Raw genomic sequence first — 26,438 nt, forward strand, 5'->3', positions numbered from 1 at the left:
TTGTCAGGGATACTTTTAGTAAAAGTTAGGAACAGGTCACGGCTTCTGTGATTTTTTTTTTCAGTTTTGCCCATGACCTCTTTGTGACTTTTACTAAAAATATCCGTGACAAAATCTTAGCCTTAGTTATGCATATTTCTGCCCTGCAGACAGCTTCATAATCATCATCATGGAGCAATAATGCTTTATTAAAAAGGATATGTACCATATTATACATTTTATATGTCCGCTTTTCCTAAATAAGGGACAAAAATCTCCCTTTTGGGGGTTATTGCTAGGGCCCTACCAAATTCAAAGCTGTGAAAAACACGTCGCAGACCATGAAATCTGGTCTTTTGTCTACTTTTAGCCTGTACTATACAGATTTCATGGGGGAGACCAGCGTTTCTCCAACTGCGCTCCCACCCCAAAAGAGGTTTATGGGGGGAGGAGGGGTTGCAAGGTTATTGTAGGAGGCTTGCAGTATTGCCACTCTTATTTCTGCGCTGCCTTCAGAACTGGGTGGCCAGAGAGTGGCAGCTGCTGGCCAGGCACCCAGCTCTGCAGGCAGCGCCCTGCCAGCAGCAATGCAGAAGTAAGGGTGGCAATGCCACACCATGCCACTCTTACATTTGCTGACTTCACAGTTAGGTCAGGACCCCTACAGTTACAACACCGTGACACTTCTGATTTAAATGTCTGTAAAAATTGTAAATTTCATTATTAAATCCTTTGACTGTGAAATTGACTGAAATGGAGTGTGAATTTGGTAGGGCCGTAGTTATTGCTGTGTAGGGGTGAGGGAACACCGGCTTTCCTTTTAATTCTTCCTTTAGCAGGAAGCTGGGGCTTCCATCTCCTAAATGCACCCTTCTCCCAAGATCGTCTGAGGATCTTAATAGGTTGTTGCAGACTTTGGACCATATTTTCTGCTGCTATAACTCCAGTGAACTCATTACAGCTACATCAGCCCAGGCAGAGATTTTTGCCACAGATCTGTAACTTAATTGCAGGTTTGGGGGTGAAGGCAGAGACTTGGGGAAGCTGGACTAACCCTCTTTTCTTGATCTACCCTTCTGTACCCATACAGCTTGAAGCCCACAGTGCTCCAGCCGAGGGAATGTGGGGAGCTGGAGGGAAAGAAAGAATGCACCTTGGAGGCTGCACTCCCTTCTTCATGCTGCCCTCATGCCTGAGACAGGATCTATGGGTACAGGTTCTTCTCTGTTTGCAGAAGCAGGGGGGAGCATTTGACCCTAGTCCTAGAGTATTTTATACAGGGACGGCACCAGCGCACCAAGCACGTGTCTGGGACAGCAAGCCACAGGGGGCGGCCTGTCGGACACCGTGAGGGCGGCAGTCAGGCTGCCTTCAGCGGCGTTTCTGTGGGTACTCCGAAGGCAGGGGACCAGCAGACCTCCTGCAGGCATGCCGCCAAAAGCCGCCGGACTTCCGTGCTCGGGGCAGCAAAATACATAGAGCCGCCCCTGATTTTATATTGTTGTTTATTATTTTCATAGCTCCCAAAAGTGTGAAAGTCTAAAAAGACACAGTCCCTTCCCCAAAGAGCTATAGATGTGGCATGATGAGTGAGGGTGACAAACAGTGGGGCTAGAGCCAAATCATTATAACCATATAATTGAAAAACTCACATTTTCATTATTCCAGACTATTTGGAACTTAGAAGTGCAGAATGCATAAAAAAATCTGCTTAAAATTATTGTACTCCTATATTAAGCATAAATTCTGTGCCAAACTCATCTGAAAATGTAACCAATAGTAGACACTGCAGACTATATTTCTTACAAAAGTTTTTCCACATTTTGAAATTATTGATTTACTTTTATAGTTAAATTAGCTTTTTGTGTATGCCTGTGATACAGATTTCACAAGCCTCCAGAAAGATCCTTTATCTCTTTATCTAGAGCTGTTGTGCAATTTAAGCTTTTATATTATTGCATCATTCCTAACTGGAAATCACTTTGACCACTGCTGCTTTGAGAAATACAAAGACTTGTGTATCAAATGTAATTGAGAACTTAGCAATATTTTATACCATGATTATGCTACTTGATTTCATTTAATTTTTGTGTGTGTCTGGTGAATAATTATGCTCTTATTTTAGTAGTGAGGTGGCACATGGCATTACCTGTTCAGTACACAAAAGGGGATAACCCAAATCAAGTGAATAAATAATTCTTAAAAGCAAATGAAATTGCAGAGGAACCCCGATGATATATTTCACTAGTTTTTGGCATTAAGATAAAGCTAACCTCAATGTAACTTTTTAGCTTTTCTGTATTTTGTAAAATTCTTTGCATTAACAATTTTGAATCCCTTGTGTCCTGCACATTCTTTAGAGATAAAGAAAATGATTTTCAAATTCACAAATCAAGAGTATTCATTTATCCCATGCAATGGCTCAATCCAGCTGCAACTGAAGTCAAAGGAAACACTAACGTGCTTTAATGGGAGTAAGATCAGGCCTCAATTGAATTGCAAGGAGTTCAAGTAAAAGGCTGTAAAGCTTCTTAAATCCACATGTATCCAGTTATCCTTTAAGGACCTTAAGAGTCTTCTGAGCGAACGTTGTTCTCTATGTCAAGACATAGTTGAAACATACATATAATACATTTTCAAATACTGAAATTGCCTTGGGTTCTGTATATTTTTCCCCATACAGATACATCTGCTATTTCTTTTCCTCCATTGTGTTACTGACAATCCTTAGACTGATTCCCTCCACTAGTACTACATCAAGCTGCAATGACATCCGATCTCAAGCAAAACAGCATTGGGCAAGGTCAGTGCCTAAAAGGGAGATTTTTGAGGGCGGAAAGTGATGGTGGTGATTCAGTAGGTGGCGATTGTTCCTCTGAGTCAGTACCAAGCAAACATTCAAACCTGGTGTTATAGGAACTGGGCTGCTGCAATTGACATCTTTAAGATATGACACAAAACAGAGGTCCCGATTATTAAAGATCACATGATTAACTTTCATCTCTGGCCAAATTCCAACTCAGGTAATTACATTCTGCCTTCATAAATTGCCCCTAATGTAATGAACTTGTTGTAGTGACCTTTAGAGTATCAAATGGGTAATGCATCTGAGCTTTTGGACAAGTTAGACCCACCTTCCAAAAGATTTCTCACTTGTTTGTTCATTCATTCCTGTCTGAGCAAAAACACTGAATTACAGTGTAATAAAGTTGGAGCTGGTTAAAGTATGCATGGATTTCGTTATTGTATTTCCTCTATAATTTCAATTGGAGAAGTTATTTTTCACATTTTGTCTTGAACTCTTGTGTAGTGTTGTTTTGTTTTGTTAAAACAATTACTGAGATTCACCCCAGGGACAGTGTATGTCAGTAGTGGGCAAAAAATTCTCTATGTAGAATTTGTAAGTTAGTAAAATTTTGAAGGGCATTGGTTTATATTTGGATAAAAGGCACTGCATAAATGCAAGATAATTCAATGCACTGCTATACATCTAACTATTGAAAGTACGCCTCCTAACAATTTGGTTTGTCATCTATAGAGAACCTGGATACATGACAGCTTGTCATTTGAATATATCTTGTAAATATCATTTTATTTGCACCCAAAATCTCTCTTGATATTCTGTTTGTGTGTAGCATAAATTTCCTGTTACTATTATGCATTTGTTAGTTTTTGTGGTCCTTAGGATTAATTGCATGTGTCACACATGCTGTGTGTACAACGTTAAAAAATACCATTTTTTACCACTGATCAATATTATCTTAGGGTCTGGCCCTGCAAACACTTATTACTAGGCATAGTATTTAAGAATGTTAATAGTTCACAGTAGCAAGCATTATGCCTGATCATTTTTTGTAAGGTAGGGGGCCAAAGGAACCATTATTACAAGAAGTCATAAAATCTCCATCATGAACATCATTAAGTTTATAGCAGGGTCTTTAATTTTTCTTCTTTGAGATTTCCTGGTTTCTCCCATTTATTTAGTAAATTTTTGCAAATTCTGCTGAGAACCACAGATTCTTGTTCAGCTTGAACAGCTTGCATATTTCCACTTGTGGTCCACAGGGCACAAGCTCAGAATCTTGTACTCATCAGTGCCATTAGGGTTGCTTACCCCGGCGCCCCCCATCATACAGGGTTATACAAATCTAAAAGGGGAGTGGCCCCAATCACCTCTCAGTTCCTTCTGACTGCTAGAGGTCCAGTCAGCTTGGCATTCACTCAGTGTCCATAATGCTTTGCTCACTAGTTTTTCTTAACTTCTGTCCCTTTGAGGGCTATTTTTGTTTAAAATTAATTAGCTAAGTGGGATGATCATTAATCTTGAGTTATACTATTACAGGGCTGTTTTGTTTCAGAGGAAACTGAAAGATGATATGAAGAACAGATCACCAGACAGATCAAAATCAATAGTTCAAAATACATTAAATATAAGAAATGCAAGAAGTCCGCACATCTGAATGTAGTTATTGCAGACCAACAAAGAAGAAGAGGGGAAGTAATGTATAATGGAACAGCAGTGAAGGTAAATGGATTTGTTGAGGGGGTGGGAGTTTGATCCAAGTTTGCTCTGCACACTGACAAGGAAATGCCTATTTCAGTCCAAAAGTGGGTATAACTAAGATTGCAGCCTACAATGAGGAACTGGCATTGTGAACACCAGAAATAGAGGGTTCCAACCAAGACTTCTGAATGAAATAAAATGTAGAGTGACCAAGCTACTGATGAGAGTATTGCAGTTTATCCATTAAGCAGCAACTGCTCCTGAAGACAGTTAAGAAGTTTGCTAAATGCTCACTGAAATCAAACATAAAAGGGGCTCAAACACAGTTAAATCAAATTAACTTATCAATGTGAATTAATATTTATAAAGCATTTTGGGGGTATTTGCTCTGTTGTAGTGACTTAAGTGTACTTAAAATGTAAGTGCATATGAACAAGAAAAATATAATCACATTTCCACTGATATAACCACAACGGCATCATTTTCAGAAGATCCTGGTTTTGACCGTGGAAAATTACTTTAAATCTGTCTCACTTAAAGTAAGCACTTTAATGGTTATTAATGACCTACCATGCTTGAAAATCTAGCTGGAGCAATAATCAAGAATTTTATTTATTTATTTATTTTACAAAAATGTAAACTCGGTCAAAGTATCATTCAGATAAATGTAGTAAATTGCAGGGAGCATTCTGATTGCAAGAGCAAGAAATAAATAATGGTGCTGAATTACTAAATCAGTAAATAACTATACGGCACCACTAATTGTATAATCCCTTTAATTGAATACAAACTCTAATGGTACACAACGTTCTCTTCCTTCAGCTGGAAAGACAGACTTTTGTATCTGGTAGAGTTAATTAACCATTATATCTTGTAAGGCAGTGATCCAAATTTAGATTAGGGGTTAGCAGGTATAACTCAGCTTAGTTTGATCCTGTGATTTTAGGACTCCATGTAACCTACATAATGGATTTATGCTAGTTTCACACTGGTATAAAGGAGAACATACATGGCCTTTTTTGCCTTAAATTCAAAGGCAATAATGTGTCTGTTACTGCTTGCTCACCCTGTACAAAAAGGAGGAGGACAGACTCTTAGGCCTGATCTCTGTGTCCTCTGAGAATGCAATAAATAAATGCTAAGTGCTAGGTGCTTGTTTCTGGTCTGTGTGTGCCCAGCACAACTCATTACATGGCTTTAAAAGGGTGTGAAGACTCAGGATATTGCTGAACATCTCACTATTCCTGAACACAAAGATCCAGTCCCTTAGCTTGTGTAAAGTGACATAGTTGTATGGAGCTACGCTGCTTTGCACCAGCTGTGGATCAGGCCAACAGAATGACACTGACAAGATCCCTCATTAGCAATGAAGGCCAATGTGAACACATCTTATCAGTGGTTTACAAACTCTATTGGCACCCCATTCTTTTCACAGCAGAGTTCAAAGTACTGGTCCTGATCTGCAAGCCACTTGGAGTACAGCTACACTACAACTAGATGCTCATGGCTGGCCTGTGGTAAGGCCAAGATGGTAGAAGGAGTTTTTCACCACTTGCAATGTTTGTTCAGAACACTGAGATGTATAAGAGTACCCCCAAATCTTCACACCACCTTGATGATCTGTAGTCTGAAGGTCTCTCTCTCAGGGGCAAAGGTAGTATATTGATAAGTTCCTTAAAGTGTTTCCCCCTTCCTATCTATATCACTTCTAGCTTTTCTGAGCTGAGGTCAGAGTCTTCATTTTTCTGCTGATTTCTTATAGGTATTGAGACATCAGTGGAGAAGGCGATATAAAATTGTGTTGAGTTTCATCTGCATATTGTCAGCATCTGAGTCTGTAGCCATATCTGTCTCTCTGAATAATGACAGGTTTCAGAGTAGCAGCCGTGTTAGTCTGTATCCACAAAAAGAACAGGAGTACTTGTGGCACCTTAGAGAATAAATTTTAGTCTCTAAGGTGCCACGAGTACTCCTGTTCTTTTTGTCTCTCTGAACAGTCTCATGTAGATGTCAAAAAGGAGAGGAGAGAGTATTCAGCCCCTCTTTATTCTCTGGATTCTGTCTGAATGGAAAGAGTGAATCCAACATAGTACTATCTATTCACACAAGATTCCATGTGTGTACCATCAGCACTGTATGATCTCAATTCCCTTGGACAATTCCTTCCTCCTAATTCCCAGTTAGTTTCCTTCACAAAACCTGATTGTTCTGACATTGTGCAGAAAAGGGCTCAATATAACCCACAGAGAATAACAACAGGGACAAAAATGTTAATGCTAAATCACTACTGATCCTTATATAAGGATTCCCTCTTGGTGTGCTTAGTTTGACACACTGCTAACTTATACCAAAATTACTGCTAGCATTACACCCGGCAGTAAATTATTATAACATTAGACATCAGTTGGGGGTGCACGGAGAGTATAATTGTAAGTAGAAATTAGCTCCTTATAGTTTAAGCCTAAAATGTTAATATGAGAATAGTGTGTAATGCTAAAAACAATATTTTTCCAAGTGCTTAGAACCCACAGTGGAATACAACTTGTAGATAAATACTTTTTGGTTTGAGCCTGTGGCTGCTGCCATGAAGGCAGAGTTGTGTAGTAGTTAGAGCACAGAACTGTCTGTAAGGACACTTAGATTCTAATCTTGACACTGACAGTGACTCTGTTTCACTTCATAGCTTTTCATCTTGGTTTCCCCTCCTACAAAATAGAAATAATATCTACCTTCCTAATCTGGAGTCGGTGATGAGGTTTACTCAGTGTTTGTGAAACATCATGGGATCTCTGGATGGAAGAGTTTCATTCCATTGCTAGAAGTTTAAAATTCAAATTTTAACAGTCTCTACCATGTAGTCTATTGAAAACTGCTGTTAAATAGCAATAATTTTAGATTATAAAAGCTTTTTAAATTTTTCTTTGCATACCATCCTAGAATATAATTACCAATTAATATATATTGCCTTTGTGTTTCATATGCTTTTTGGCTTACATTTAACAGGTACCTATCCAATTTATTATTTTGAACAAGTAAATAATATAATATACTTTAAAGATGTAAACTATGTCATTCTTTCTGTTTAACTTCATAGTGTTTACATCTGACATTCTTTTTTAGTCCTCTCCTTACACTATCATAAGTTGTAAAGTATTGAAAAAGTGTTTGCAATTTTAGATGTCACCCATTCCCCAGTTACAATTAGCATTTAAAAGACTTAACATACATTTTTATTCAAATATGCCGCCTTTGGTAGTCATGGTAACCTCCCTCATCAGTATCTTCCAGCTTCAGAATGTGCTGCCACAATACTTCTAGATGCTGCCATTCAGGTTTTTTCACTTGGTTCCCTTCTCCTCATGCACAAAAGACATACACCTGCCCTTGCATAGTCTAAGCTGTGTAACAACAAGAAAGGAGGCAAAATAAAAATGTAAAAAAAGAATCCTAATAAACACCACTGCATGAATCTTTCTGGAGATAGAAACCGATGAAGAAGAATGATTTATCTCTTGGATGACTTCAGCTAGTGTCTACATGTGGTACAGTAAATTAAATATAGCAAATTCTTTCTCTTCTTTTCTTATCTATATTTACACATACCAATGGGGTAGATATGTGATATAACGTTTATTGTCACGATTTAGCAGGCCGATGGTCAGACTACTTGTTAGTTATTTCCTGCCTTCTCACTTAAGAACAAAAATGTTCTATCAGACTCAAACCAGAGTGTGTTTTATTTGCTGAATCTATTTTTTTTTATATTTTCCAAATGTGTACTCCGGCATTTTATACTGGGACTAGAAAAATACAATTTATTTTTATGATATTTTTTTGAGGATATTATTCTAATTATAACAGGAGTACTTGTGGCACCTTAGAGACTAACAAATTTATTTCAGCATGAGCTTTCGTGAGCTACAGCTCACTTCTTCGGATGCATAGAATGGAACACACAGACAGGAGATATTTATACATACAGAGAACATGAAAAGGTGGCAGTATGTTGGTATGCATACTTCCACCTTTTCATGTTCTCTGTATGTATAAATAGCTCCTGTCTGTGTGTTCCATTCTATGCATCCGAAGAAGTGAGCTGTAGCTCACAAAAGCTCATGCTGAAATAAATTTGTTAGGCCTGGTCTACACTACATGCAACCAAGGACCAGACAAAAAAATCAAAGCGGCCGAGGCAGGCGACAGCGCTTACAACGCTGGTTTCCCCGACAGCCAGGATCTATTCATCACCCTCACGGAGATCCCCTACCAACCCTCCCCGGCCAGGAACCCGGATCCTGAATCAGGGGTAGGAGCAGTCGGTAAGTGCTTTAACCATGTTAACTTTTATTCTTAATATAACAGGAATCTGAAGTGTGTGAAAAGGAGGTCTCTGTATATATGGTGATAGAACACAAATCCTCCTGGGAGAACGCCACGAAGCTCTCCTGCCGTTAATCGATAAGCATCAGCAGGAGGTTCCTGGGGAGAGCTGCCTTATTGGGTGCTCCGTGATAGCACACTTTTCCGCGCGAGGCTTTCATGCGGTATTCAGGGAGCACTGCCTCCCAGAGCACGGCTGCATAGGTCCGTGGTTCGTGCTAGATTTCACGCAGCATGCGCTCTCTATCTCCTTCAGTGCCTGTCCTCACGGTGATCTCGCTCTTAGACTCCTGCATCTAAGTAGGGGAAGAAATGTTACGTTACGCCTGGTCCAAAGTATTTTTAATAAATAAACGGACAGACGGCATAGCACAGACTCAGCACGCAGCTGCGTGACGAGCGTAACGGAAAGCCAAAGAATCAAATGGACGCTCATGGAGGGAGGGGGAACGAGGACGCAAGGTATCCCACAGTTCCTGCTGTCTCCGAAAAGCATTTGCATTCTTGGCTGATCTCCAAATGCTTCTAGGGTCAAACACAGTGTCCGCGGTGGGACGGGTCATAGCTCGGCAATTTACGCACCCCCCCGACCCCCAGAAGTAAAAGGGAAAACAATCCTCTGTTGACTCTTTTACATGTCACCGTATCTGTACTGAATGCTGCAGATAGACGCGATGGTGCAGCACTCAACACCAACATCCTTGCTCCCCCCACGCTATGGATGGCTGATGGTACAAAACGATGGAAATCCATCCTCATCATCAGCCTATTGGCACATGGGGCAGTGCAAAAGGGCTGGTAACCATGACAACCGTACCAACTTGCTTGGGACCGGTCGGTCAAGGCCGCCTGTTGCTAATTTTTCATGGTAGATGGTGCAGTATGGCTGGTAACCGTCCTCATCATTGCAACAGGGGGCTGAGATCCATCAGCCCCCACCCTTCATTGTAAAGAAAAGATTCAATTGCCCCTGGAGTAGCAGAGGGATGAGTGGCTCCCTCCTCCACACCCCTTAATGTCATCTCTGGACTATCATTGCAGCTGGAGGCTTCCTTCCACTCATTTCTCACAAACGACTACCTGTGTCTTATTCATGCATTCTATATTACTTCATCACACAAGTGGGGGGACAATGGTATTGGAACCCAGGAAGGCTGGGGGAAGAACGTAATGAACAGCTGGGGTTGTTTCAGGAGCACACCCTGTGAATAGCGTTCAGCTCAAAATTTATGCAGGATTGGACAGAGAGCAGCTGTGGTCTCTGATTGTATGATACAGTGGTTCTCTAGTACAGTTGCACATAATCTAGGCAGGACTGATTCTATTTTTAGATACCCAAAAAGGAGGGATTGACTCGGGGAGTCATTCCCAAATTTTGCTTTTGCGCCCCTGGCTGATCGACCAGGGGCACTTATGACAGCACCAAATGGCGCAGTGCAAAAGGACAGGTAACCATGACCATCTTATTACCGTCTTCTTACCAGTTCATGGTATGGTAGACGGTGCAGTATGCCTGGTAACCATCGCTGCTGTCATGCAAAAGCATAAGCATGCTGCTGTGTAGCGCTGCTGGTCCGCCTCTATCAGCGGCATACAGTACACATACGGTGACATACACAAAAGGCAAAATAGGGTCCATTGTTGCCACGCTATGGCGTGTGCCAGGGCATTTCATGGAAAACGTGATCGAAATGATTGTCTGCCCTTGCTTTCCCGGAGGAAGGAATGACTGGCGACATTTACCCAGAATCCACCGCGCAAATGATTTGTGCAACAGCAGGCACAGGGGTCTCAACAAAAAATTCACAGAGACAGCCTAGATTCAGTTAATTGTTCGCAAAAAAGTATCATTGCAAGGAATTAACTAACTGTTTCCCATCTCACAGCTTCCACTGTCTCCAGACCTTCCACAGCATCCACCTCGCAGAGGCTGGCGAAGATTAGGCGGCGAAAGAAAAAGACAAGGGACACGATTTTCGATGAATGTGTGGGCTGCTACCTAGCCGAGGCGGACCAGCAGAGGCAGTGGAGGGAGAAAGTCTCTCTGTACCAGTGCTCACACAGCGAATGGGAGGAGAGGTGGCGTGAGGAACACAAGCAGGCGACTCAAGCAATGCTTGTACTACTGAGGGAGCAAACGGACATGCTCCGGCGACTTGTGTATGTTCTGCAGGTCCGCTGCAGGACAGAGCCCCCGGCAGTATCTCTGCAACCGCCCTCCCCCGCCACAAAGTCACATACCCCCCTCACCCTAAATAACCAGGAGGATGCCCGCCCTGGTCCGTGAATACTGTCACTGCACCCCAGCAGAGTGCTCAAGTAACCAAAAGCTCTCATACCCTACGTTTGCATAAGTCCTTCCCTTCCGGACTCAAACAAGTCCCAATCCCAGTCCCATCCCATAACTGTGTACTTAAGTAATAAAAATACTTTGCTGTTAAGTACTGTTTCCGTCATGTTTCCTCACTGAAGACTGTGTTTGAATGGGGTGCGTGGGGAAGTGCGTTGCTAATTGCATAGGACAGGCACCTTTCGCAGGGTACAGACACGGGGTCCGGATCAGCAGCGGGTAACACACACAGTGCAGTCAGCAGGCACCGTGGTCGGTATGGGAGGTGGTTTCCAGGTTCTGTGTGGGCGGTGGGGATGTGACTTTTTAGCGGGGAGGGCAGGTACAGATCTTATACAGCGGTCCTTGTCGTGGACCGCTGAGTCACGCAGCAGAGGAATCTGTATCCGTCCTCCTCCGCCACAAGGCCACATAGCCCCCCGCACACAGAATCCCAAAAAGGAGGGATGGCAGGCTCCGTTGAAACAAGCAGTCCGGCAATGCGGACCGCTGTAGGAGCAGGAGCCTGTCATTCCTTGAGTTTAGAGGCGGTCTTTACATCAGCGCACACCCTACCCACCGCAGTCTGCGTTCCAGTTTCGACCCTTTAACGAAAAGTCATGAATAAAGAAACCTCTCCTCAGTAACAGTGTGACATGTATTTTATTTTTACACGTGTCTTGGAAGTGGAGGAAACGGGGAGAACGGGGTATTTAACCGAAGAGGAGAGTCAACAGTAACTGGGTAAAGAAACAGGGGCAGGTTCAGCTTCTCTGTAAAGAAACTGAACAGTCACAGGTCACGCTGCTCGCTGGTATTTGAAGAGTTCCTTGTCGCTGTCCCAGGCGCCTGTATAGGGCTTCATGAGCAAGTGCATTAGCGGGCAGGCTGGGTCACCGAGGATCACTATAGGCAAATGCACATCCACAACAGTTATTTCGTGGTACGGGAAGAAACTACCTTCCAGCAGGCGTCTGAGCAGCCCACAGTTCCTGAGAACACATGCATCAGGAACCTTGCCCGGCCATCCGACGTTCATGTTGGTAAAACGTCCCCTATGGTCCCCCAGTGCTTGCAGAACCATTGAAAAGTAGCCCAATTTCTCAGCAGCTGAATGTGGAAGAGGTGGACGATAAAGTGCGAGGAGGAGAAAACGGCGAGGATCGCAGCGGGCTCCATGCTTGCAGTGCTGTGGCGTCCACGCTGTCACTGACCAGAAAAGTGCACGAACAGATTGCCCGCAGGCGCTTTCAGGGAGGGAGGGAGGGCGTGATTGACGGTTCAATGACGACAGTTACCCAAAACCACCCTCGACACATTTTTTCCCCCAGCATGCATTGGGGGGAAATCCCAGAATTCAAATGGGCAGCGGGGACTGCGGGAACTGTGGGATAGCTTCCCACAGTGCACCGCTTCGAAAGTCGACGCCGGCCCCGTGAATGTGGACTCAGAAGTTCGAATTAGTGTATTTAGTATGGATACACAAATTCGACTTCATAAGGTCAAATCCACAAATTCGAATTAAGTAGATTCGAAATAGTCCTGTAGTGTAGACAAGGCCTTAGTCTCTAAGGTGCCACAAGTACTTCTGTTCTTTTTGCAGATACAGACTAACACGGCTACTACTCTGAAACCTAGTCTAATTATGTTACCTAATTATGTTCCTGTCATTGCTACTATGTTGTAGTTGTGTCAGAACATGATTACTTGATTCAGTGTATTCAGGCTGTTAGCTGAGAGATTTTTCTTATGAGTCAAATAGTTTCTGGGTTAGCTTTTTATTTTTTTTCTGGCCTGTAATTTGTGGGGTTAGTGGGAAGCAGAATTTCTACAGATCTAGAAATATAGTTAATGGCTACCATGCGGGTGTGTACTTTTGTTCACACAGGATTAGGGCTTTTATTTTTCATAGCCTATTGGATGATAATGTGGGTATGAGAGATTTTTGAGGTGTGTCTTTCTGGTCAGTGTGCAAGACTTCCATGGTCCTTGTGTTTCAGGACCTACCTATGTTGGGCCACTACATGAGCATTCAGGCTTGTTTCCAGTAGTTTTTGAAGTCCTAGTGTTTTTCATGCCGCCTTTTCACTATGTCAGCTTATACAAACTGTGGGCCTACCATACAATTGCCATAGGTACTCACATATCAGCTTCAGAGAATCCCCCATTCACTGGAGACAAGTAACAGTTTGGGTGTAGGACCCCCAATAATATCTGATCAAAACATGTCTTACACAATTGGATGTGGTTTGTAATTGCGTATCTGGATTGGTTTCTATTTTAATTACTTTTTATTTCTGAGGTGATTCTGGACAGCCAGTCAAAATGGTACACGCGTGCCTTTGTATCATCCTAAGCCTCTGGAGAATTTGGGTGATCAGCAGGGATTTTCAGTAATAGGTCTGCTGCCACTGGGGATGTCCCTGGAGTATAGTCTGCAATAGATTTAAATATCAATACATGAGCAGACTCTAGTATCTAAGGGTCATCTTCTCTATGTGAGTATTGTTTATTAATAGCATGAGCAGTTCAAGCCCTGACACTAACTTGAAATTACGAAGACCCTGTAAATATGTTATGAACCTCTTCCATGCCCATATGCTCCTCAAACATTCCTACTCTGGTTGGTGTACCTAGTCTTGGCCTCTGATATTCATCTAGAAAAATATTCTATGGCCTTCTAGTTATTTCCATAACACCCCACTAAGACCATAGCTGCTGTCATCTGCTGAAATGGCAGTAGATTTAGAAACATTGCAAATGCCAGTACTGGGTATGTAAAGTGATGTTATGTCCCAGTTCTACTGAGACAGTCCTATTTTTATTTTGATGTCCCAGTGTCCCAATAACTACTTTTAGGATGCTTGAAATGTCCTGGTTTTTCATTAAATCAATCAAAACATTTGTATTTTTATGTTTGTTCAAGATGTATGGCTATACTGAGTAGAATTTGCTCTCTGTTTGCCAGGAACTAACAGTCCAGTGGAATGAACATTCAGTGTGATGGACAGCAGAATGAAAGGAAAGCAGAACTAGTGGACATACTTACAGAGCTGTTCTTTAGCTCTAAGTGAACACTAACAATATTTGTTAACTGGAGTTTCATTGTAAACTTATTCAGAATATGAATGGCCAGATCATTCCAAATAGAGTTACGTTAGTGAGCTATTGAAACCTGAAGCCATTTCCAATTATTTCTCAGGGCTTGTCTACAAGAACAATTAGTTCATGGCAAGCTGGGGTTTGAATCTACCCTGCACTAGCCTGCTGCAGACTAACTGTCCATGTGAACGCTGCTGACACACATTACCAGTTTGTTAGTTTGCTTTGATCTAGTTCTCTTTGAAATGGGACTAGATCAAAGCAAGCTAACAAACTATTAATGTCTGGCAGTGGGATCTACATGTACAGTTAGTCTGCTGCAGGCTAGTGCACGAGCGATTTACACCCCAGCTTACTGTGAACTAAGTATTCATGTGAACAAGACCTCAGATTCACACAGTATAGGCCTTAAATCTATTATGTTGCTCCCCCAATGTCGATCTCATCACTAATATTCTGCAATCTCTGCTATACAAGGACCTAATCCAGCTCTACTTAAGTCAATGGAGGTCTTTCCATTGATTTTAGTGGGTATTGGAAAAGATCCCAAATGAAGAAGTTGAAAGGGGAGCAGAACAGAGATCCTCCATTTATTCAGTTCCAGACTCCCCACCATGAAAATACATACCTGTTAATGCTATCTCTTTGGAATGCTGAAGATGTCATGCAAATAATGCCCCAATGTATATGTGGAAGAATATGCATTACTTCATTTGCATAATTCCCTTCTTCCATCAAATATCTCAATTCCTTGCTCCTCCTCCTTGTCAAATCAATAAATTCTCTCTGTCAAACCCATAATTTCCTCATTTGAGTTGCTCCTCCATCCCCTGATATGTCCTTTGTGTATCCCCCACATTCCTCCCTTCAAATTTCCTTCCGTGTCTCGACTCCCTCCCTCCCTTTGTCCAACTGTCCCACCATATCCCTCTACCTCTGACTCGCCACATGCTGCCCTTTGAGTTTCTCCCCTCTGTCTGGCTGTGTAGTGTTCCCATTCAGGGAAATTAAGCTACTGCTCAAGAAATCCAGGAGTCTCTCACAAACTGGAAGATTTAACAGATCAGAAAATATGAGTAGATGGAGTCTTGGCATTTCCAAATGACCCTTCCATCCTGACTCCCCCACACTCACTCCACAATAATATGAGTGGTCTAGGGGGTTGGGGAGGTCTTGAAGTAACTGGGTCAGGTTTTTTTTTAATGTTTTGCTTGGTCCAGGTGACATTTAGCCTTTACCATTCCCTGCATAGAGTAGCAGTACAAGACCAATCTAGGAAGAGATTGTGTGTGTTCAGATGACAGTCAGTATTTATTATTATTTTAATTTGTAATAGGAACTATTTATAACATAGAATTAAAGTGCTGTTAAGCTTTCATTTAGAGGTAATTTATATTTTTATTTTGAAAACACACAGCAGTTACCTGATATTGCATAATAAGGCATTACAATTTCTTGGGAAAATATATATGTTGAAAGACAGAGTTTCAAACTGTAAAGTTTGCATCTGGATCTGAACTTGCCCTATTTTTGAGGGAGCTGGGATTTTGGTTTACACATCTCTAATTAGTGTCTGGGCAAATTTTGAAAATGTGTATTAGAGCCATTTCTATTCTTAGATAAATGGTTACCATTTGATAACTTTTCACAACTGCTTTTTTGTTCTAACACCCAACCCCAAACTTCCCCATCAAGAAAATAAATGGAATAAAATGTTTAAATTACCTTCCCAATGTGGCAAAAAATTAAAAGTATTAGGAAATACAAAATCATGAGCATTACTTTGTCCTTCCTTCTTGATAGTATGTTCTCTCTCAATGGAATGAGTTGGTCTGCTCTCAATCTTAAGGAGACATTGCCATGCTTTAGCAAACATTTTTTTAAAGTTATTTAAAACTCATTTTACTAACAAAGTACTTCCTAAATTTTCTGAAGACAAGGATCAATTTTCTAACTTTTAAAAAAAGTTGCTGATTTCATGTCAAATGCAGGAGTTCTCCAGCTTTGTCAGACTGTAGACTTGTTCTTGTTCGCATGAAAAAAGTTATTATTAAGGAGATAAGACTGCCAAGATTTTCAAAAAATGGTTGCCTGAAGTTAGGTCTCTAAGCCCTCATTTAGGCACATAAATAAGTGGTCCAATTTTCAGAAGTGCTGAGCCATCTAGCTGCTCCCACTGGCTTTGATAGAAGTTGTTGGTTACTCAGAACATCAGGTGCCTAAATATGTATTTAAACACTTGGCTGAAGAAAATAAGACATTTTTTATTGCAATGGGTATAGCTGCTTGGTTGTTGTCTTCCCACCTCTCTGTGCACTTTCCATTTTGCATCTATGCTCTTTGTTTTCTCTTCCTGATTATTATTATTGTTGTTGTTGTTTATTTATATAGTGCACAAAATATGGTAGGAACTTTGAAACAGTCCTCCCCAAAGAGTTTATAAACAAAGGGTCTGATTCAAGTTTAAAATCACTCATCACATGTAACTAATCACAATTTTATCTAAATATTCAAATATTACAGGGGAAATCAAGCCACTTTACAAAGCTTCAAAAAAAGTTTTAATTGAGTTCAATTTGATAATCCCATAATATACTTTTTCTATATTTTTCATCCTAGCATGGATAATTGCCAAGATATTGGTGTGTCTAATGAAGTCTCCCTTGTGATCAGGCTTCCCCGTTTCATCTGACTCATTCAGTAACCCCACACAATTCCATGTCTGTGAACAGAATGGCTTCCATGGGACTGAAATGTGATAGCACAGACTATTGGACTGTGGCATCAGTGAGTGAAACAGAAGGAGAAGACAGCCAAGTTATGTGAGAACTCTTATTTCTAAAAAAATAATAATTGATCTTAGGGCCAGATCTTTAAAGGTATGTCCGTGCCTCGCTCCCATTAATTTAAATAGGAACTAGGCATTTTTGAAATACCTTTTAAAAATCTGCCTCTTAATCACATTGCCATGTCAAATTCAGCCTATTTTAGTAGCAAACAAAACAAGTTACCAGTAGCTATCTAGTGGCCATATGAAATAAGGAAATGTCATAGTCTTGATCCAGCATCCACAACTCCAAATCACCCTTGCAATTGACATTGAGCAGGCAGTCTCAACACAGAGGCCAAGGACTAATGGGCTGCAGAGAGCTTTCCTTTCACCTTGTTTCTCCGCAGTTAGAGCTGAGGCATGTTGATGGGATGGGATGGCTCATGTTGCCACTATCCTGTTCTGTGGATGGAGATCTTCAGTCAAGCTGGCTGGGAATTTTTTGACAGGCTGTCGCCCCCTCCCCCCAAAAAAGCCAATTTGTCAAAGTGGAAACTATTGCAAAACAGTGGGTTTCAAGAAATCTCCAGATCACCCCCCCCCCACTGGAATATTTGTTAATTGTTAAAACGTCCTATTTTGACATTTTCAAACTGAAAAGTTTCAGTTTTTTCAGTCAAAATGACACTTTATTTTAAAATTTTAGTAAATGTAGACTAAAAAATGGTGAAAGGGGGAAAGGTCAAAAACAAATGAAAGATTTCAAAATTATTAAAATTAAATCTTTCGACTGACCCAAACCAAAATGTTCTCCATATTTTTCGGTCGTGAAAAATTTTGTGATTCTCACTTTTCCTCCCACTTCAGGCTGGGAAGGGAAAATTTTTGCAAGTTGGGGAAACACATCAGTCTCTACGGCCATATGCAGAGTAGTTTTAGCCCTGTTGATCCCAGGATATTAGAGAGAGAAGGTAAGTGGGGTGATTTATTGGACCAGCTTCTCCTGGTGAGAGGGACAAGCTTTCAAACCGCCCAGAGCTCTTCTTCAGATCTGGGGAAGTCTCGGTGGCCCTGTCTTTCACCATCCCTAACTTCATTGTATGAAGGGGGAGGCAGGAGAGGGAAAGAAAATAGGACAGGCTGATAGGAAAATCTCATTCCATACTGCAGCGATGTATCTCCCAGACTGAGCTGCTAGGCTTCGGGGGGTCCCTGTGACTTTGTGTCATAACCTTCAGCGGGCACATCCAGCGAGGCACATGTGCACCTGCTGGCAGCTACAGACTGATGTGGGAGGGGAGCCTCCCGCCCCTTGACTTACTGTGTCCTCTGTGCCAGAGCGAGGGAGGCAGAGCGGAGAGGCAGCGGGGCGGGAGGGAGTGGCCGAGCCGGAGGAGAGCGGAGCGGAGCGGAGCGGGGTGGAGAAAGGGCCGGCGGTGGATGCTGGGCAGCTGGCACAGGTCAGTCTCACCCGGAGCTCAGCCTCTCACTTGGCCGGGGGAGAGGCGGCGGCGGCCGGCTGACAGCAGCATCCAGCACCAACTACTCCCTTGTTTGCCCGTCACTTCCAGGCGGGGAGGGGACCGGTCCCGGTCCCGGTCCCGGCTTGTAACCCCGGCGGCGCCGTGCGGGCTTCACTCATGCGAACCCGCTTCTGCCCCAGCCCGGCGCGGGAGAGCGCCGCGCCGCGCCCCGGTAAGTGCTGGGCCCCGCGCTGGGGCTGGGGCGGCGGCAGTTGGGGGCAGCGGGGGTTCCGGGCTAATCCCCTCACCTTCCCGTTGGCCCTTGGCAGAGGTAGGGAAAGGGGGGGCGAGAGGGGGTAGGACTGCCCCCCCCACACACACACTGATCGTTTGGTATCTAATCCCCCCCATCCTTTTAAATGGTTTCTTTGTGGGGCCCCACTCCCCAATTTGGTTACCCTTCTGAATGAAGCAAACCCACCCAAATGGAGGGAGCAGCTCCTCCTCAGAGCAGGCAAACCCATCCCAAACGCTTTTCCTGCTCTGAGGGGGGCTGCCCCCCTCCTCCATGGGGCAAGATATTTCCCAACACACAGCCCCCATCATGGGGTGCCCTGTGATGTCACATGAGATGTAAGGAGATGGTGCAGTTGCACAGCAGTGAAGCTGAAGCTTGAGGTGGGCGAGAAATCAGGAAATCGTTCCCCCTCCCCAAGTACCTTTATATGAAGTGTGGTTCTGAGATTGGGGGGTGGGGGGGGCAGGGTGGGAGAAAGGAAAAGTTTTGCAAAGTTGGAACTGAGTTAGTGGTACCTATGTGTGTGTCTGAGACATCTTTGCAATGACCCAGAGGAAGGGTATGTATTAAAAAAGAAAGTCAGTGCAAAGGGGGTTTACCCTCTGTATTCCTAGGTATGTGTTAAGTGCAGCTATGTGTTATCCTATGGGCTCAAATCTCTTGAGTGTGGGTGTCTGTCCATCTATCTAATTGGTATTTTGTAGAATTATCGAAACTGGGGAGGTCACTCAGTTCACACATCTAGAATTATATTTCTGATTTCCCTTTATAAATATCTCAAGAGAGCTATTTTGATCATTGGTTGTGTAAATTGCAAGCACAGCCACTAACAATATGTTTCTTTATCTTGACTGTTTAATATTATTTGTGGCAGACTGGTGGGGAGTCAATCTAAAATGGAAAATAAAATATCTCCCCTATCAGCTGTTGACAAAATTTTATATCCCTGGCATCATCTGGAAATGGGAACAATTTTTTAATAAAATCAAGAAAAAATTGATCTGACTGTGCAACTGCTGCATGCACAAATATGGATAATATTTGAAATGCTATATTTAACAAGACAGTAATTACTGGTTTTAAAAAGTATTTTTAAATTTATTTTTAACCTTTCATATAATCTGAAATAATCAGACATGTTCTACCTTAATGTCCTGAATAAGTGGCATGATATAAAGTCTTTCTACGTGCATATTCAGTACACAATCGTAATGGTAATTATTTTTATTGCTTACAGCATAAAATATCTAATGATTGTATACATCATTTTCTGTATTAAAATATACCTTTGAAAAAAAGTTTAAATTCATTAATTTAAACAGCCATTATTCCCAGTAGTTGTTCTGTGTTAAAGCACACTAATGGCCCAATACTCCAAACTCTTTCTTATGTTCTTACTTGCACACATAGTCCCATATACTTCAATGGCAATATTTGTGTTAGTCAAGACTATTTGCTTAAGGGTTTGGAGGATTGGACACTTAAGTTTTTAGAAGATATACGTCATGTATGCTTTTACTGTTCAAAAAACAAAGAAAAAATATTGATACATGATATTTTTGTCTTCGGTAGTCCAAACACTTTATGGTGTTTTAGGGCCTGATCCAAAGCAGGCTGAAGTCAATGGGAGCCTTTGTCTTGAATCCAGGGGACTTTAAGTCCATGTCTTAATGGGACATAAAGAAGACATAGATGTATTTGATCTTTATTTCAATCCTATTGTCACCAGAGTTATTCCTACCTAAAATTCAATGATTGTTGCAGGATTGTTTAATTTAAATTTAATGTTTAAATTAAAACTGCTTGAGCTGCAAATAGGTCTGAATAGGACCGTATTTGTCCCTAGGTTAATATTTTTATATATATATTCTCACAACATTTGGGAATTAGGCATTGTGTAATCAGAGTGACAAATAATGAAGAAAAGGAATACTTTTAGTAGTATCCATTAACACAATAGTTTATTCATTTTTAGATATAGTTTGGGGACAGCTCCTAGTCTCTGCTGTAATTATTTGTCATCTGCTATGAGTGACTTAGTTCTGAATGGCATGAAATGGTCTGATTACTGATGGATTTTTATCCACGGGATTTTCCTCCTGTGCAGAATTTATTTTTGTATTAAAACAAACATTTTGTTGCTGTATCTGCTGGAAAGCTTCATTTTGATTGGATATAATATGACACTACATTACAATTTTTGTTTGCAGTGTTGTAGCCGTGTTGGTCCCAGCCTATAAGAGAGACAAAGTGGGTGAGATAATATCTTATATTGGACCAACTTCTTTTGATGGAAGAAACAAGCTTTCGAGCTTCACACAACTTTTTGTCAGTTCTGGAAAAGGTAACCAGAGTGTCATAGCTAAATGTGTGGGATAGACTGATAAGTGTAAGGTGTTAACACACATTGCAGGAGACTACTTAAAAGGAAGTGGGCAATTAAAACCTTTACAGTCACAGGAAAAATGTTTAATATTTTATATTAAACTCTTTGTTTAATCATGTACAGTAAAACATCTTTTAAAAAGTCAGGTTTCTAATCACGTTATAATATTAATAAAAGTTGTTTTTCCTTTTAAGCATGAATGACGAATATACTCCATCTGAAGCATAAAAGTACTTGATTCTGGAAAAGCACGTGAAAGCACCTTTAGCGTTAAAATCAGGAAGAAGTATGAAAGAACAGTCTGTCTGATACTGAATTTCTGGGCCACAACATCTTGCAGAGAACAAAAAATGGCTCTTTCTAAAAACATTGCTGCAAGTATCCTTGAAGAATGGTGTTTGGAGGAACCACTGTTTAGGTGTAGGAGACATCAGAATGTCAGGAAAAAACTGAGACTGATACGAATAATAGGTCTTTTCATGAGTATAATGGCCATTAGCACTTTCTCTCTTTCAATTAGTGCCTTTTTCAAGATGGAGCCACATAGCACAGAGATGACCAGTAGTCTAGGTAGCCAAAAGTCAATGCATGGGCATCAAAGAACTCTGTTGGATGTCAAGGAACAAAATCAAAATGGCACTCCAGATTCGCCTATTTCTATGAAATATGAAACGGAACACAATAATGCAACAGAAGAACACTCCAAGGGAGAGTACCCGAAAGACCTTTTTTCTCTTGCAGAAAGAAGAAGGGGGGCAGTAATCCTCCATATCATGGGAATGATTTACATGTTCATAGCCTTAGCCATAGTCTGTGATGAGTTCTTTGTTCCTTCATTGACTGTCATCACTGAGAAGCTAGCCATATCTGATGACGTGGCTGGGGCAACATTCATGGCTGCTGGTGGTTCAGCTCCAGAACTCTTCACATCTTTGATAGGAGTCTTCATATCTCACAGTAATGTTGGCATTGGAACAATAGTAGGATCTGCAGTATTCAATATCCTGTTTGTTATTGGAATGTGTGCTTTATTTTCTAGAGAGATCTTGAATCTTACCTGGTGGCCGCTCTTTAGGGATGTGTCCTTTTATATCATGGACTTGATCTTGCTAATAATCTTTTTTTTGGATAATTTAATCATGTGGTGGGAGAGCTTAACACTACTGATAGCTTATTTTTGTTATGTGACTTTCATGAAATTCAACGTTCAAGTAGAAGAATGTGTGAAAAAAATTTTCAACAGGAACAAAGTTGAGAAGGTAACAACGGCAGATTCTGAACAAAAGGTTGGTTATTTTTAATATGTAGATAAATCTGAAATGCTTCTCTCTTAAGGACCCTTGATGTGGTAAATATATGTGACATGGAGGTTTCTAGGTTTTACCAAATATTTCTGTGATTTCCATTATAGTCCACTATATCAATCAACTGGCAAATAAGGCATGTAATAGCTTTTTGAAGCTTATTTACTCCAAGTAGCTTTTTACTCCATAATAGTCCAAGCCACACGGGTAACCATTCAAAAGTCAACATTTACCATATCATGGTGTTTGAGATATTACAGCCCCCACCCCCACCATACTCTTAAATTAGACAGTAGCTTTAGTATGTCTTGGCAAATGCTGCCTTTTTTATGACTACCACAGCACTTTCTTCACCAGGAACAAGTAAACAAATTTGGAACAATATACAAAAGTACATCTTTTGTAAAATTATCTGTAGAACAGAGAGGATCCTGTTATTTTTCCAGTTATTTGGATTTACATGATTTCATCACTTTTTAATAATTTTTATATGAATTAACTTTTTATTTTTCTTTGCAACATCTCAATGATTACAATGGTAAAGGGCTGGGCCTTTAATTTAAACAAATATCTTTATTGCACATTATCTGTCAGCTGAACATACAACAGTTATAAGCCTCATATTTGGGCCTTGTGATGAAAGCTGGAGATGTTTGCAATGGTATTCAATGGATCAGGTTACCATCAACTTGGTGAAGATAACTATAAAGAGAGAGTCTTTAAAAAGGAGGTATTTAAGCTAATTAGAAAGCGGACTTCATAAATACTGCATGTAGGCAGTGTGGAATTTTGTCTCAGGGCTTTAGAATACTTGTGCAAACTTTGCATGTTGTCATCTGGGTGGGGTTTAGTTGAGAGCCTAGTTGTATATGAACATGAGATGTTGGCATGGGGGGATTATTTACACATAGATGATACAGTCAATTTTTTTCATTAGTTAAAATTCTGTTGTTCAGTAAAGTATGATAGAATTAGCCACCATTTTGTGTGTTTCTGCAGCAGCCACAAAATGGTGGAACAGAATAAAATTAATGATCTTGATCTCTCCGTGTCTCTGTATACGTGTGTGTGTGTGTGTGTATTGTATACACACAGATAGATATACGTATGGGCTCCAATCCTGCTGCTGACAGCATACAGTCAGATTGGTGCACCTGTGCAGAATGCCAACTAAGTTAATGGGGCTTCACATGGTACTGCAGTCCACCTAGGTGCTATTAGTTGTGGGACTGAAGATGTAGAAAATGATCAGAAAAATTTCCATCAAAATAACATTCAATGAAAATGGGAGGGAAAGTGAAATGTTTTTCATTTTCTGACCAGCTTTAGCATATATATAATAATGTTTATATATAAAGAGACTCCTTTTGGCCTTTGTATTCTATCCATTTTCCCCAAACAGAGCTGTCAACTTTCTCTACATCTCTGTTTGAAAATTAAAAATGGAAGGAAAATAGCAAACAGCTATTTGCCTTAAATAATAAAGGGTCTTTCGAAAGTTGTATAAATAGGTCTGCTTCTTAAGAATGAATTCTCTGGTTAGGAATTGTAAAGACAATCATATTTTATACTAAACGTGTTTATACTAAACGTGTTGTAGGAAGCGGCTGCAGTATATAGAGTACTCATAATTAATCAGTCCATGATTACCTTATCTATTAATCTTCTTATACAAGACATATGATGTTATAACCTGTCATACAACATGGTTATACTATTTGAAGTTTTTCTCTCATCCAAATAAAAATGGAATCTGTCAATTTATTTGGATTATCCAGGTCGGTCTATTTCAGTCTATAAAGTAACAGTGTATTGGACATACATCATGATAAGGATTTATTTATTCTTTACAGAACAGAAGAATAAAATATTTGAAATCCAAATAAAGTGTTCTGAATGCACACTAAAGTACTCTTGATAGACTTGACTAATTAGACAAAAGCCATTTTGCAAAGTTCACTCATTTACTATATTTGAATAGTTAATTCATTTTCTTAAAGCTGACTCCATACCCATTTCAGCCTGTGCATTCCATCAGTTGTTCACTCATGTGTGTGTATAGCTAAAGTAAAATGGGTATTAAAGAATCATAAAATTGTCACCTTTTTTCTAGAGAAGTTAGCTTTGCACCATATTTGTGAAAAGACTGGGAAAGTGGACCCTGAGAGAATGGATACATATTTGTATGAGTCAGATTGTAAAAGACTTTGGAAATTTCTATTAAAACTTTGAAATAATAATCTATTCATTATCAATATGAAAAAAATTATCAGAATTAACTAATTTGATAATAACAGGGCTGTCATACAGTAAGTGCTTCAATAAGAATCCTGTTGTAATTCTGCATTCATTTATTTACCATTAATCTAAAGTGTTGGATAATTGCTTTGCATTGCTTTTTAAATGGGGCGGGGGGAAAGGAAAATGCAGCAGTCTGTCCTATAGAAATGTTAAAGGGTTCACTTTGTACAATCATTTGCTAAAGCAGAGAATAAAAATTCTTATTGAGTGGTTAATCTCAGTGGCACATGGATGCTTACTCCTCAACCAATGGAGATTAGAAAAGCTGCAGAGGTGGTATTCTTGATTTTTGAAGGCAGGACTGCCTTATTTCCATACTATCCCTTCCTCCATAAGAAAAGTGCTATGGTAAAAAAATTATAAAATTAGCATACTTATATTCAAAAGCAACAAATGTAATTGTCCCTAATGCAAAATTGGCTTTTCTTTGATGTTTTTTCTGTGGGGCATGGAATAGTGAGACAGCTTTTTGCAATCACTAGATAGTGATTAAGGGTGTTTTCAGGGACTCTTACTGCAAAGGCTGTTTCATGCTTTTGGGTTTTGCAAGATTCACTAGATAATTTTCCTATTCCTTTTTGTTGTTTCTTCTAAATGTGCAGTACCAGCTCTATCACGGGTAAACTGGAAAGTGGTCAGCCAAGAAAACTGTTGTCTATGGTATTTATCTTTAAGACTTTATTGTAATCTGACAGCAGGTCAACAGAGTTCTGAGAGGTCTAAATAAAGAATCATAAAGCTGGATAGCTGAAGGGTTAAGTGGCTTAGCAACAAATCTCAACCTCAAAGAGTAAAAAATCTAGATGGTCATGATAGACACAAAATATTTGAAAAGCTTAAAAGTCCTGTTGAAGTAGATGGCAATACTTTGATTATCAGTCCCTTTCAGTAAAAGTCTGCAAGAAACTTGCTACGCTCTAAGAGGGAAATTCACCCCATTGCGGGAGCCCTCATAATTAAGGCTAAAGCAGGGTGTAAGTAGTGTATACAGCACAGGGTGAATTTCATCCTATAAAGAACAATCTTCTGAGTCTTCTGGTGTATTTTTAGTCTTAAATCATTTTGTTTGTCCATCTAGCTACTTGCATAGATATGGTGTAGATCACCCTGCCAATGTTTAAATATAAATCTATATTAATATCTCCTATCAAATTAAAAATAGGTCTTAATTACATATGAAATCATCTATCTGTCTGTTAGTCTTTCTCAAGGATATTTCTAATGCGTGTGTCACCATATTGTTTAGGTGCCTCTTGAGTTTCACATAGATTTGAGAAGTATAGTTGGCATCAGTAGATTGTGAGCACTGAAGCGCAAACAGAAAGTCTTCTCTTGTTGTATGAATTATCTGTGCAAATGCCTGTGCATCTAGTCAGGAACATCTGCATGCTGAGGGGTTTAAATTTAATGTGGGTTCACTTTAATCCCGTGTTTTCCAGCTGTTGTTCTTTAAATTTAAATATCCCCGCCCCCTTTTAAAAAAAAGTACAGGTTAAGAAAATCTGGCAGAAGTTGATGTGAGCAAAGGCAGGCTAACAGTTTAGTGAAATGGATGAGAATGGTACAGATTGCAAGCTCCTTGGGGGGGAGCCTATGTGGTCCTTAGTATTTTCTACAGCACC

General features: G+C 40.5%; 1 protein-coding gene across 2 annotated transcripts in view; it reads left to right on the forward strand.

The window, feature by feature from the left end:
• Positions 1-783: 783 nt before the first annotated feature.
• Positions 784-26,438, forward strand: part of SLC24A2 (solute carrier family 24 member 2) — a 204,641-nt gene continuing 178,986 nt past the window's right edge. The window contains exons 1-5 of one of the 2 annotated variants that reach the window (XM_045020327.1): positions 784-1,189; positions 2,663-2,782; positions 4,322-4,504; positions 21,036-21,169; positions 21,406-22,497. In XM_045020327.1, the coding sequence (XP_044876262.1) occupies positions 21,562-22,497 (936 nt within the window). In that variant the 5' untranslated portion in view covers positions 784-1,189; positions 2,663-2,782; positions 4,322-4,504; positions 21,036-21,169; positions 21,406-21,561. Of the gene's footprint in view, positions 1,190-2,662; positions 2,783-4,321; positions 4,505-7,994; positions 8,026-21,035; positions 21,170-21,405; positions 22,498-26,438 lie in introns of those variants that run through there. The other variant, XM_045020328.1, reaches the window with a different exon arrangement.

Source organism: Mauremys mutica, chromosome 6 (genome assembly GCF_020497125.1).
Source record: "Mauremys mutica isolate MM-2020 ecotype Southern chromosome 6, ASM2049712v1, whole genome shotgun sequence".
Taxonomy (NCBI): domain Eukaryota; kingdom Metazoa; phylum Chordata; order Testudines; family Geoemydidae; genus Mauremys; species Mauremys mutica.